At 39.5% G+C, this 13,665-nt stretch overlaps 1 protein-coding gene across 4 annotated transcripts in view; it reads left to right on the forward strand.

Moving 5' to 3' along the window:
* The window catches only part of TBX15 (T-box transcription factor 15), a 145,544-nt gene that overhangs the window by 97,569 nt on the left and 34,310 nt on the right, over nucleotides 1–13,665 (forward strand). For all 4 annotated transcript variants that reach the window (XM_036768094.1, XM_036768095.1, XM_036768097.1 and 1 more), the window contains one exon: nucleotides 8,963–9,027. In XM_036768094.1, coding sequence (XP_036623989.1) covers nucleotides 8,963–9,027 — 65 coding nt within the window. The remainder of the gene's footprint in view (nucleotides 1–8,962; nucleotides 9,028–13,665) is intronic.

Genomic DNA, 13,665 nt, shown 5'->3' on the forward strand with positions numbered 1-13,665 from the left:
GAGGTATAATGTACTCATCCTTCTCATTTGTAATATTTTTTTTTGTCTCCAGCAAACACCTTCTTTTCAACTTAACACTCATTTTATATGTGAATTCTTTCAGTATTAGTGAGTTATGACCAAGAATATGTCTTCCCTCAATCTCCACCGCCCCATCATGCCTACTCCTCCATCTGTATGCATCTGAAATGTATCCCCTCTTTTTTTCTTTATTGGTTATACTTCTCTCCTATGTTTTGTAATCCTTGTAGTCTCCTTTGTTTAGTAAAGTTCCATATGAACAGTGGGCATGCAGAACATAGTTACGATTGGTCATGATGCCCTTTGACACAATTTGTCTAAGCATTTTACTCTATTAAGTTTTCCCCCATTCCTAATCTCACCCTGGATTCTTGAAATATCTCAAGTTTTCTGAGTAGTTTCCCTATTTTCAAGTGTAGGACATAGTAATAGTGACTCAAAGTAACTCAATGAGTCGGTGGTGTTGCTGGCAATACAATTTCCTATCATATGCCTTGTAGTAGAGTATCCTGGTCTCACTTGGGCCTTTCTTGTGATGGGCAACATGATCTTGCACTGAGATAAGGTAGTGGGAGATTCTTCTGACCTCTGGATAAGTTCAGTGAAGTTTCCTTTCCCACTTACACTTTGCCTAAGGCAAACAGGGAGTAATTTTTCTTTTTGATTTAAAGAAAGATAAATTGAAGGCTATCATCCTGGAACAATTTTATTAAAAAAATTTTAAAAAATTTATTTTATTTTTAATTTATGGAATAAAACAAGCATTTCTATAACACAGTATAACAAAAAAGGCAATTGAACATGAAATTGCAAATCTATTTATAATAATTTGGTAAAATTATTTTTGAATGATAATGAGCTTTACCAGATGCAGGAGTATGCTGGTATATATTTAACACCTGTCTCTTGGGAGAAGATGTACAGTATTACATACATTTTTAAGTTTAATATATATTATCAACATTTTCTTAAACCTAGATAATCAACAAAACAATAAATCAAGCTCTGGTTTGTAGCCTATAAGTGAGCACTATAAGTGCCCACATTGAAAATTTAACAATCAGCCCTCTTGAGCCAGTTAAAGCTGGCTCCTGCACACCTATGACTATAGGATTTGTTTGGATAGTCAGCCTTCTTGCTGAATTTTAAATGATTTAGCATTTTTTAAAGTCAATCAGCAAATATTTTTCAGAAGCACATTTAGGATAATAGCTGACATTTGCATAACCACTTACATGAAATATTATTTGATTCCCAATGCAAATCCTGTGAGATAAGTATTATTAGCCTTGCTTTACATATGAAGGAAGAGAGAGAGATTATGTGGCTTAATTATATAGTTTATAAGTGAAAGAGTCAGGATTTGAACCCAGGTATTGGAGAGAGGTTTAGAAAATCAAAGCAAGGGCAGGTAACAGAGTCTGAATACGGGAGTTTGGGGTATGAATGACTGTGGAAAACCACTGTGAGAGGTGCTAAAGCTCAATATGAGTTCAGACTGGCAAAGGAAGCATGAAGAATTTTTTAAAAAGCTGTGTTTGTGGGAAAAGGAGGATCGAAGGAGAGACTAGACTGCTGCTTGGGGTGGAGTGGACAGTGATAACTTGCAACAGAAAGAGGGAAGAACCACTGAGTTCTCATTTTGCTTGTTTTCCCCGACCAGGAGAGTGACCTTTGTACCAGAAATTACAGGGAAAAAATGGCTGATGGAGCCAAGATGAGGTCAGGGCATATGAAGGGAGCTCCTAGTTGCCCTTGACTAATTCAGGTCACTTGATCCAGACAAATGTGCAGAAAGAACTGGAGGATATGATTGTGGAGCTACTATCAGTGATGTATGAAAAGCTATGGAAAATGGTAGAAGTGCTGCACAACTAGAGGAAGGCAAATGGAGGAAGAGAATGGAGCTTGAAAACTTTAGACCAGAGAGCTTGACTTAGGTTCCTGGGAAAAATCAAGAAAGGGAAGCAATGATTACAAAGTGCTAGTATGGCTTCACCAAGACCAGGTCATGGCAGACTAACCTTATTTTCTTTTTTGAAAGGGTTACCATGGTAGTAGATCAGAGGAATACTCTGTATGTGTATGTGGTATATATGTGAATGCACATATAACACACATATATGTAGACATATACTTTACTAAAATCTAAAAAATTCTTTCTCTTTCTACCCCATCCCTCCCTTTGTCTTTTTTCCTTCCTTCCTTCTTTCCTTCCTTCCTTCTTTCCTTTCTTCCTTCCTTCCTTCCCTTCTTCCTTTCTTCCTTTTTTCCTTCTTTCCTTCCTTCTTTTCTTCCTTCCTTTTTTCCTTCTTTCCTTCCTTCCTTCCCTCCCTCCTTCCTTCCTTTTTTCCTTTCTTCCTTCCTTCTTTCCTTCCTTTTTTCCTTCCTTCTTTCCTTCCTTCTTTCCTTCCTTCCTTCCCTCCTTCCTTCCTTCCTTCCTTTTTTCTTCCTTCCTTCCTTCTTTCCTTCCTTTTTTCCTTCCTTCTTTCCTTCCTTCTTTCTTCCCTTCCTTCCTTTCTCCTTCCCTCCTTTCTTCTTACCTTCCTTCCCTTCTTCCTTCTTTCCTTCCATCTCTCTCCTTTCCTCCTTTTCTCTCTTTCTCCCTCTTAAGTTTTAGTAAAACCCTTGATGAAATATCTCATACTGTCCCTGTGGAGAGGACAATAATACAATTGAATGGATTCTGTATTGGCTGAATGATTGGACTCAAAGGGTAGCCATTAATAGCTCGCTATCAATCATCAGGAGAATGATGTGCTTGTAAATGCTTAACAATTGGTTCTCCAGGGGAAAAATAGTACTCACAGCCTCATTTAAGTTTAATTTGCATTATTAACATTTTCTCCATCCATTTCTCAAGTCTAGACAATCAAGAAAAAGGATTTAAGTCAGTGGAGTTTTGACTTTCTTTTTCAGGCAATGAAAGGCTCTTTCAAGTTTCGAACTGTGAAGAGAAAAGATAGGAGCTATTTTTTTTAGATTAATATGGTAACACTCTAGGTTATAGGATGGATTGGAGGAAGGAGGTACTAAAAGAAAGGAAACAAGTTAGGAGGCTATTGCATTCTTCCAAGTATGAGACACTGGGTTGGGGGATTGTAGAGGACAAGTCAGGCAAGAGAGAAATTGTAAAGGAAGAATCAATAGAATTTGATGGATAATTGGCCATACATGAATTAAAAAAAATTAAGCCCCCAAGGTCTGAAATCTTGATAAAATGGAGGGTGGTGGTGCCATTGAAGGGGGCAGAGGATAGGTTCAATGAAGAATGTAGTCTTCACCCCCTTGCTCCTAGCCTGTTTCAGAAGTGACTGTTTCAATGAGTGAGATTTGCTGGGTGGACTTTCAGTATGCTCACATCATCAGAAAAGGTCAGATGTAATTAGAAAGTTACTTAGTTGGATGCTGAGGCAGGTTGTTTCTGATAAAGGGTCCTGCAAGAGACTTTTCATTCTTTAGAATGAGGCTTCTACTGTAAAGAACTGCTACTCTATCAGTTATATCTAAAAAGGCAAATTGAGAAAGTGGGTGAAGTGCTTTATGGTTCTAAGTTGTTTTATATGCACGATCTCCTTTGTTCCTTCATAAGCCCTCCCTCATTCGAATCCAAGTCAACTGCAAAGCATGTCATCATTCCCTGATTTCATGACCCTCTTAGAACTTGAAGGACAAACACACAATATACATTCCATACCATTAAGAAGATTTGAGGTTTTCCTGTCCAACTTCCACCTGTATATTTTATCTATTTTGAGAATTTCAGGGCTAGAATGAGAGATGATCGTTTCTTCTTTAAGGCAAAGAATGGCTCATTTCTGCCTGGTTGCTTTCTCATCAGCTTCAGAGGGTTTTAGATTGTTTAGATTGTTAGCTTGTTTGTGGAGCAATGAGTAGACACTACAGAGAAGTAAATTTAACCTCAAAGCAGAAGGGAAATTTTTTCCCCTAATGATTAGAATTATCCCAAAGTGGAAACAGTTGCCTTGATTGGTAATCATACTCTTTTATTGGAAATTTTAAGGCAAAGGTTGGATATGTGATAGGGGGGATACTTTTCCAGGTGTAGTTTGGACATGTGGCCCTGTAGGTCCTCAAGTGTGGCCCCTTGAAGACCAAGAGGGCCACACGTAGCCTTGAGGCCACAGGTCCCACACCCCGATCTCAGTGCTCCTGATACAAAGGCAAAATGAAAAAAAAGTCCCTGCCCTCAAGGAGCTTATATTCTCTTGTTCCTGAAATGTCCACTTTCTACAACTTGCCTCAGATCTTCTCCCTTTTCCAAGCATCTGGCAACTTAGAGTATCCCTCTAATGAATCTTTTTGTAAATAATAATTATAGTAATAACCACCTCTCAACTCACCTTGTTTATAAATTCAGATTTAGGGTCTGCTTAAAGCAGATTATACAAGTACTAGATAGAATACTCAGTACTTTTCTTGATTTTCTTGATTTTTCTTGACTTTTCCACTGGAGTCTAGATAACCAAGCTTCAATGATAAAAAGAGAAGGTGGTTGAATAGAAATTCCTTGGCTCTTATGGCGACCAATAGTTTTCTATTTTCATGGGATGAATACTTGGGGCAACAAAGAAGATAGTGTATATAAAATGAGTTGGAACCATATAGCACATCTCCCTTCTTAATTTGGCTGTTTAGATATAGCTTAGTATAGTGCCCCAGAGTTCCTTATTATGCTTTTTAAAGAATGAAAACGACTCTTATTATCCATAATCACTCTTGGTTTGGCATCTGAAAGTCTTTTAAAGACTGTGATCTTTGTATTTCTACTCCCTTAATATTTATCCTATGATAATGGCCATGATACAAGGCCTGAGGCACTAGAAATGACCTTCTGTGCAGGGTATTTTAAATGCAAGACACGCAGTCCTGTAAGTTAAGCTGTCTTATCCATTCCAAACTAGCTTTTCTGTGCAAAGACTGTACTGCCTCTTAGAGTGGTAAGGATGTTTTTAAATGGCAGAACTTCCCTTCTTTTAAAATGATTTTGGGGTTGGGGGTGGGTGGGAGGAGAGAGGAAATCCCTAATGCCCTGTTTGGGAGAGGTAAATGGTGGCAGAAAGGCCAAGAAGAAATTACAGCATCTTCCTCTTCTACCTCTCTCCTTCCACTTTCTCTGAACCACTGCAGAGGGTTGAGAATGATTGAATGCCATCAGACAGAAGCAATCAACAGCAAAGAAATACTGACCATCTGAGTCAGTGATTTTCTCTTTTCTCATAGAGTCCTAGCCCTTTCTGTGCAGTTTCCACTAGGCCACACCTCAGAATCAAGGGCCTGGCATTCTATCACTACCTTATATCATTTGACATAAGAGGGGGGAAGGAAGTGTTTTTATTTCAGTGGAATGTTTTTCAATTATGTCTCCTCACTACCCCCCCCCTTTCCCTCCAGCTCGACATCTAAATTTACCCCCTCCCCCTATTCGGCTTCCCTGAGCTAAGCAGTCAGAGAGGCTTTAGTCTTACTGTTATTTGCTCACAGAGGGCCAATTTGGCAGAGGCTAGGCAGGCAGAGAGGAAGTCTTAAGGCTTTGCCCAGAATTTCATTGTGGAGAGTAAAATTGTAGAGGAGGGTGTAGAGGTGACTTCATGCTCTGCTGTTGCTCCTTAGATGGGGATGGAGCCAATATCTCCACCCTGAATAACTGAATAAGGTGGAAGTTTCCATTGCAAAGACTGTATCTTTGATTACTAGAGATGGAAGGCACCTCAGTAGCTAGCATTTATATAGCTCTTTAAAATTCAAAAAGATCTTTACAAATATGATGTTATTTTATCCTCACAAGAACCCTGGGAGGTAGGTGCTATTATCACCCCAATTTTAGAGATAGGAAAACTGAGGCAAATGAAGGTTAAGTGACTCATCAAGGGTCCTACAGATAGTAAGTGTCTGAGGCCAGATTTGAGCTCACATCTTCCTGACCTCAGGACAAGTGCTCTATCCACTGAGCCATCTAGCTTCCTTTAATTGACATTGTGCCTCAGGTCACAAGGATATTTAATGACAAAGCTGAGACAAGAGCCTAGTTATCCAGATTTCCAGGGGACACCCACACACACACACACACACACACACACACACACATACACAGAGACACACAGATAAACCTTGACTTCTCTGGTGAACAGGAAACTTGATTTTTAAAAAATGTAACTCTGATCTCCCCAGGTGACAGTTCTATTTTCCAATGAGAATTAACCCTATGTAAGTTTCAAAACTCAGCCTAGGCTGCTCGTATGCAAATCCAGAAGGATTTTTGAGGTGCTCATTTGTATCCTAAGCCATCCAGACAATTTTATTCCAACCTTTCAAACACATCCATGCAAAATTACTTTCTTCCTGAGTGGAGTCATTCTTATCGTCTGGAAGAAACCTTCAAAAACATTGCTAGACATAAGAAGAAAGAGAAAGAGAACCAAGAGTCTTTCGATTGAGGAAGGAATCTCTCTGAGTTTTGGTGCTGTGAAAATCAAACTCTGATGTTTCTGATTTCCATTTCCTACTTAGATGTGGCTGATAACATTTGCACCACGCTGTGTGATTCAGGCCTTGTTGCTAAGAAGCCCTGCTAGGCTTCAAATTCAGTTAAAGGTTTAAAATGAATAGTGGCCAAGCCAGCATCATTGGGGTAGCTCAGCTTACACTAGACAGAGTAGGATTATGTGATGGAAATTCAAGAGGATGCTTCTATAGGCCCCTGTTTTCCATGCAATAAAGCTTCTGTGAGATCCCTCTGGGTGATTAGGAAGTCCATCATGGGGTCCAGGATCTGGTAAGAAAGACATGTCAGACCATTTCATTGCCTTAACATTCATGGTAGAATCAAGTAGCACCCAAAGCCTTGGTGGGTTCCATTTCCCTGAGGCTGTGATGGCCCTGATAGTCAAGGAACTAGTGATTTTTGCATCCCTGCATACACTGATCACAGATAGTGGGACTAACTTTGGAAATGTATTAACCATCTCCATTGCTGATAGACCAGTTAATTTTGGGGGAAAACTCCTATTTATATGACTAAAATTTTAATTTTTCAAATGAGATAATATATGTAAATAATCTTGCAAACCTTGAAGTGATATATAAAGGCTAGCTATTACTATTATTATTATTGGGCACTTTAACGTTTTCAGAGTACTTTATAAAATCTTCTGTGATTGTCCCAACCACCCTGTGAAGATGCTATTATTATTTGAGGAGACAGATGTAGTGAGAGTAAATGACTTTTCCAAGGTCACATAGCTCTTATGTTTCTGAGGTAGGATTTAAACCCAAGTCCTCCTGACTCCCAGTCCATTCTGCCATGAGCTGCCTATGGGAAGCTATAGTAAAATGTGACTTGCAAACTCAGTTGTAGTGAGAGGCATTGTTCGCCAAGCCCTTTGATTTTGCAGATGAAGGGCTTGGGACAAGTGGGAGAATCTAGTTATTGAATCATTTACTAGTTGCTGCCCTTTAAGCCTTGCATACCAACATAGTTATGAGCAAGCTGCTGAAGAGTAGGTAGATCTTAGCTGGCTCTCCAGAAGCCATGATATACAATGTCCTTAGAGACACAGAGAAACTCAATGGTATGGCAGCCCAATCATATATCAGAAGGCCCTCTCATAAATGGATTTGACGGCATAAGCCAACTTGAAAGGGAGAATGAACGATTATAACCTCAACTTGAAAAGAAAATATGGTGTGTAGTTTATTACTGAGGATTATGGAGGAGGAAAGAGCTGATTTTAAGTTAAGAACAGAAAAGCAATGACATTCTTTAAATTCACTGCAGTCTTCATGTGGCAGACAGTGGGATTTAGAAAGCCAAACTTTCAGGCTCCTGATCTGCTCCATAAAACAGAGGCAGAATTACTTTCTTTCACTACATTATTAGCGCCGTGTTATTAGCATGTGATATTGGAGGAAGGAGTGTTTCAGGGGAAAAAAAAGTCACCTTAAAGCTAGTATGGTTCTTTCATGTCAGAGTCTGGTGGTCAGGATCTCATGTTGCCTTTTAAAGACTTTTAAAAGACTGTATCTTTGGGAAATTCCACTGTGGGGAAGTGGGTAGGAAGAGGAGATGAGGAGAGCTTTGGGGATTTGCAACACAGGAAACAACATGAGCTGTCCTAGTGATAAGTCCTACAATTTGCAGAAAATTGAAAAAAAGTTCTAAGTGATGCTATTCCCTCATTTCTAGAATTACAGTAAATTCAGTGTGCCTCCCCCCTTTTCCCTTGACTCCCCACCCCAACCCTCAAGTCCTAAAGGGTTTGCCTATAATGAGTCATTAACATCTGGTCCAGACACATAAGTATCAGAATGCCTGTCATGGCCATGGCTGAAAATGGAAACATTGGAATTCATACGGGGTTTATTGGTTCAGCTTTGCCAATCTGGGCACTAGAGAAATACATGAGACTTTGACTGAAGCTAGGATAACATAGAAGGGACTCTACCCCACATGGGAAACAAGGCTAGTGGACTTCCTATGTAGAGTGAAGTAAGTGACTTCTCTTGGATCTAGATGGGTCTAGTTTGCCTTAGTTTGTGAAGACTGCCCTGGGAGGTGGAAGAGAAGGCACAGAGAACTTAAGTGACTTGCTTAAAGTCACACAGCTTCTAAGTGGAAGGGGCAGGATTACAAAGTGGGTTTTCTGATTCTAATGGTAGTAGCAGATGCACAGCCCCATGGGTCCATGGGTGGGGGAATTCCTGTTGCAGGATTCAGTCATTCTGCACTTGTATAGATGATCTCTTGGTCAGTCTTCGGGAAAACATATGACTGCTTCTAATCTTTTATTTTGGAATGAAACCTGAAAAGAAAATTAATGGTGATGTTAACTATGAAACTCAGGATATATTTTTAAAGGAATAATTGGAAAAAATAATCTACACTAAAAGTGCTAATTTTTTTTTATTTCATGGTCTCCAGATCACCAGATTAAAAATTGATCGAAACCCCTTCGCTAAAGGCTTCAGGGATTCTGGGAGAAACAGGTAAGGAAAATTGGGAAAGTGAGGTCCTTAAAATCTCTTTCTACTGTGACTTCACTCTCATCTGCCCCTCCTGATTCTGGCTTTGTCAATGGCCATCTGTTTTAGAAAATAGATACATACTAATTAAGGAATAGTTAGGTAGAAAGTTGAAGCTGAGGGGTGGGGTGAGGGAAGGAGATGAGGAGTAAGAGTGGTTCCAGAAAAAGAAGAAAAGAAATTAGCATCAATTAAACATTTAAAAATATACAGAAGAGAGAAGGAAACTCAGAACGTGAAACAGACTAATGGAGCAGCTTTCGAATTATTGTATTTACATGGAATATACACTTTAAAAACTATACACAATAGAAATTCATAGTTTTATAGACAATCTTCTTTTCTGCTGTTCCTTGTGTATGGAAACATTCATTTTAGAAAATCCCACAAAAGAAAAAAAAAAGTTGAAGCAGTGACCACTAAACCTGCAACTGGGGAGACATTGCAACCTAAATATGCCAGATAGTCAGTTATTCAGTCCTACACTTCTTCATTCTAGGTGCAGAGATGCTTGTCCGGAGTGATTTAGCATTGCAGAGCTAATTAGGTGATGGTCAACTATTAGTGAAAGTGAATTTTAATTTTAATTTTTCTTTTGCTCAATGCTGATTATAATTACTAGAATATAACTCCAATCAAAGTTACCAAGTATTTCAAAGCTGTTTGTCTTTGCAATAATATTGTTACTGTATAACTCCTGGTTCTACTCACTTCACTCTGCATCAATTCATATAAGAGTTCCTGGGTTTTTTTGAAACCCTCCCAGTTACAATTCTTAAACTTTCTTCAGAGGAATAACTTTCCATTAATTTAAACATTTTCAAAACACTTTTTTGGACCTTCTCCAGTTTTTCTATATTTCCTTACAAATGTGGAATTCTGGGTTAGCACTCTCTCTGAATTCTTAGCACCCTTTCTTACCGTACTTGAGGATATCACCAGAATTGTCCCAGATAAACAAAGAGAGCTAGGCAAACTTTACTTATCGGGGAAGACTGCAGGTAAAATGAGTCCAAAGTCACAGGATACTCCCAGATAGTCAGCAGTGTCAATGACTGGGCAAGAATGAATTTCTAAAGTTAGAAACCACTCAGGCATCTACTGCTCTGAGTACCCAGCTGAAAATAAACTCTTGGAGACACAGCTCCTGTTCGTAGTTGTAATGCCCACATGACATTCTCCTTAGAAAATACAAAAGATTTGGGAGTCACACTTATTTGTGAGATAGATAGGAAGAAGGTAGTATTCATCTCATTTTGCAGATGTGAAAAATGAGTGCACAGTGCACAGGGGTCTGAATCTGTGATTGCACCGGTATAGGAGACTCCTGGATAGAAAAACTCCATTTAGCAATGCATATTGGACCATTTTCTTTAACTCAGGAGTTCTTAACCTGGGGTCAGTGAACTTTAAAACATTTTTTGATGTCTATTTCAATAATTGGTTTCCTTTGTAATTCCATGTATTTTATTTTATACATTTTAAAGACATTATTTTCAGAAAGTGTCCATAGGTTTCACCACTCTCCCAAAGGGTCAACAATACAAAAAAGGTGACGATCTCCTGAAATAGAAGATCTCTGAAGTCTATGATTCTATGATTTGTATAGCAAATATTCACTCCCCCTGACTCCCTACCAATTTCTTTTTCAAATCCACCTGTATTCCACAGGTTGGGTTTGGAACCACTTTAGATCAAGAGATAGATTTAGAATCCTTGTATCAAACAGGAGTTTGGGTTTCTATCAGTCTTGGATCCTCCTGGTTGTTTCAACTCTGGTTTTTAGCTGTTGCAGAGCTAAGGCCACACAAATTGCCATCCATTCCTCTTTGCCTGAGTCTCTGGTAGAGTTGTTAGGAGCTTTGCACACACATATGTCCCGTTGTAAGCAGTGGAAAAGTTCTGCCTCTCCTCCCAGAACCCCAGTAGGCCAAAACACATCCAAAAGCAACTTAGTGGTCTTCTTGCCTGAGGCCTCCATCTAAATGGAGCCGGATGATGGTGTCATTCAAAATGTCTCTAGGGCTCTGGGCCTTGACCTCTGAAGACCACACAATACCATTTTATGTGCCATTTTTCAGCCCCTGGTCTCTTTCAGTGTCTCAAACTCTGTTAAATAGATGATGCAATTCTTCCCCCCTTATCCCAACCATCCCCATGTAATATATACTCCCTCCTCTCCAACCATGCCCCCTTGCCCTCTTGCCCAAAATAGGTCTAAGAAAATATAAGGTACAGCTCTTTTCTAACCACATGGCCTGGATTTTGTCTCTCTTTTAATTTTTTAAAGTTTCTGTTCCAAACATTACAATCATTTTCTGCATTCTGTGACATAATCTTAGAGAGCTGTGTAAGTCAGTGAGATTTTAAATGATTTGTCCTGGATCAAATGGCCAGTATATATCCAAGGCAGGATTTGAACTTAGATCTTTCAGGCTATAAGGCTGAATCTTTATCCTTTATTCCACACTGCTCTGAGGCTAGGTCTTCACTATACTCTACTGATTTTGTGTGTGTATAGCACAAAATAATAGAAACTTATAAAAACAAAAACCTCTCAATGTGTCAGGAATGGAGAAAGGGCCAGAGCCCAGGCTACCTACACCCTAGTGACCAGTTTATGCCCTGTGCCCCCCCCCCATTAAACAGTTTCTTGCTATTAACAGAAAGTCTTTAAAAAAATTTAAGCATCTCCCAAGGCATCTTCAACATGAAGCAGTTTGTACAAAAGAATATTTGATGAGTTACATATAAATGTACCAGAAACATACGGATTAAATTTCTCTTAAAAACACATGGGCTTAAAAATTAGGGAGGAAGGTGCTTGGCCAATGTCTTTTGGTTTTACTGAACACAAAACATTTGTGAAATACTTTGGAGACCCAGAATTTGCCAAACCCCAAACCAAAACATGTTCAGGTTTGTCAAGCACTATCCATCCCAGCACAACCCAGAGGGCCTCAAAAGGGGAAGGACCAAGCCCTAGTCAGGGCCTGGTGCAGGGGAGAAAGAAAGGAAGAATGTTTCTACCCATTAAGTCTCAGCAGAAATGTCCCTACCCAGCTCTATAGTGCTTAAGACTTCTCACACTCATCTATCATCAAAATCGATTATTAAGATACCAATAAACTAGTGTTTTATAGAGTGTAACTTTATCCCTTGAGTGTATATGTTTATGGGGTTGGTGGTGGGCATAGAGGAGCAGAAGACAGAGGCATAGCATAGACTTGGGGTCTGGTGAAGTCTGGGTCCGAAACCTTCCTCTGATACTTACCAACCTTGGACTCATCTTTCCTCATCTGTAAAATTTTAAAATAAAAATACCCATTTTATCTTCCTCATGGGTCATATGAAACAAGGTAACATACATTAAGTGCCAACACATAGTAGGCTCTTAAAAATGTTTATTGATTGATAGTAAATCTCAAAGTACCATGTATATATCAGCTATTTATTTTATGGACAGATGTTCCAGGAGTCTCAATGAGTGTACTCTGGGTGGTTAGCTTTGTGGTATTAGCATCCCAACAAGAACATCCTAACAGTTGTTGCTTAGCCCCATTTCACACACGTCTGACTCTTCCCCATTTGGGGGTTTTCTTAGCAAAGGTACTGGAGTGGCTTGCCATTTAACTGTGGCTAACAGGGTGAAGTGACTTGCCCAGGGTCACATAGCTAGTAAGTGTCTGAGGCCATATTTAGACTCAGGAAGAAGAGTCCAGGTCTGACCTGCTGTACACCGTACCACCTAGCTGTCCCTTCCTAACAATTAGAGTCATTTAAAACTCCTGAACTATTTCTGGAAGTGGTGGCTTCATCCTCATTGAAGGTCTTGCACATGGGTTCAAACAGATCAGTCAATCTGTAGGTATCCCCTGAGGGTCTGTCCTCAGTCTCCTTTTATCCCCCTGTATTTTTTCTTCCTTGGTGATCTCATCAGCTCCTATTGGAGCAAACCATCATTTCTATACAGATGATTCCCAGATCTATTTATCCAGCCCTTGTCTTTCCACTGAGCAATTATTTTTTGCACATTTAGAACTGGATGTCCCATAAGCCTTTTAAACTCAACACGCCTCAAAGAGAATTCATCATCCTCCCCTGCCAAACCCTCCCCTCTTCTGAATTTCCCAATTCTTGTGAAGGATCCTTCGAGACACCCAGTTTCAAAATCACAGTGTCATCCTCCGCTTCTTTCTTTGACTCCTCCTTTCTTCCCACCCTACTCCCATTTCTTGTCAAATCTTGTGATTTCTTTCTCTGCCACAGTAGTTCTCAAACCTTTTGGTCTCAGGACCCCTTTATATTATTAAAAATCGAGGGCCCCGAAGAACTTTTGTTTCTATTGGATCTATCCATAGAAATTTACCATATTGGAAACCAAAATGCCTTAGTATTATTGTGAAAATAAGTTTGACCTTATGAATTCCCTGTAAAGGTTTCAGGGACCACTAGGGGCCCTGGAACAACCCTTGGAGGATAGCTGCTCCAAAATATATCTTGAATGTGTCCCCTTTCTTTTCCTCAGGCCCTCATCAATCTCCCTCTTATCTGGACTATTACAATCAATAGTATTCTAACTGGTTTCTCTGCTTCAAGCCT

This window comes from Trichosurus vulpecula, chromosome 7, assembly GCF_011100635.1.
Source record: "Trichosurus vulpecula isolate mTriVul1 chromosome 7, mTriVul1.pri, whole genome shotgun sequence".
Classification (NCBI taxonomy): domain Eukaryota; kingdom Metazoa; phylum Chordata; class Mammalia; order Diprotodontia; family Phalangeridae; genus Trichosurus; species Trichosurus vulpecula.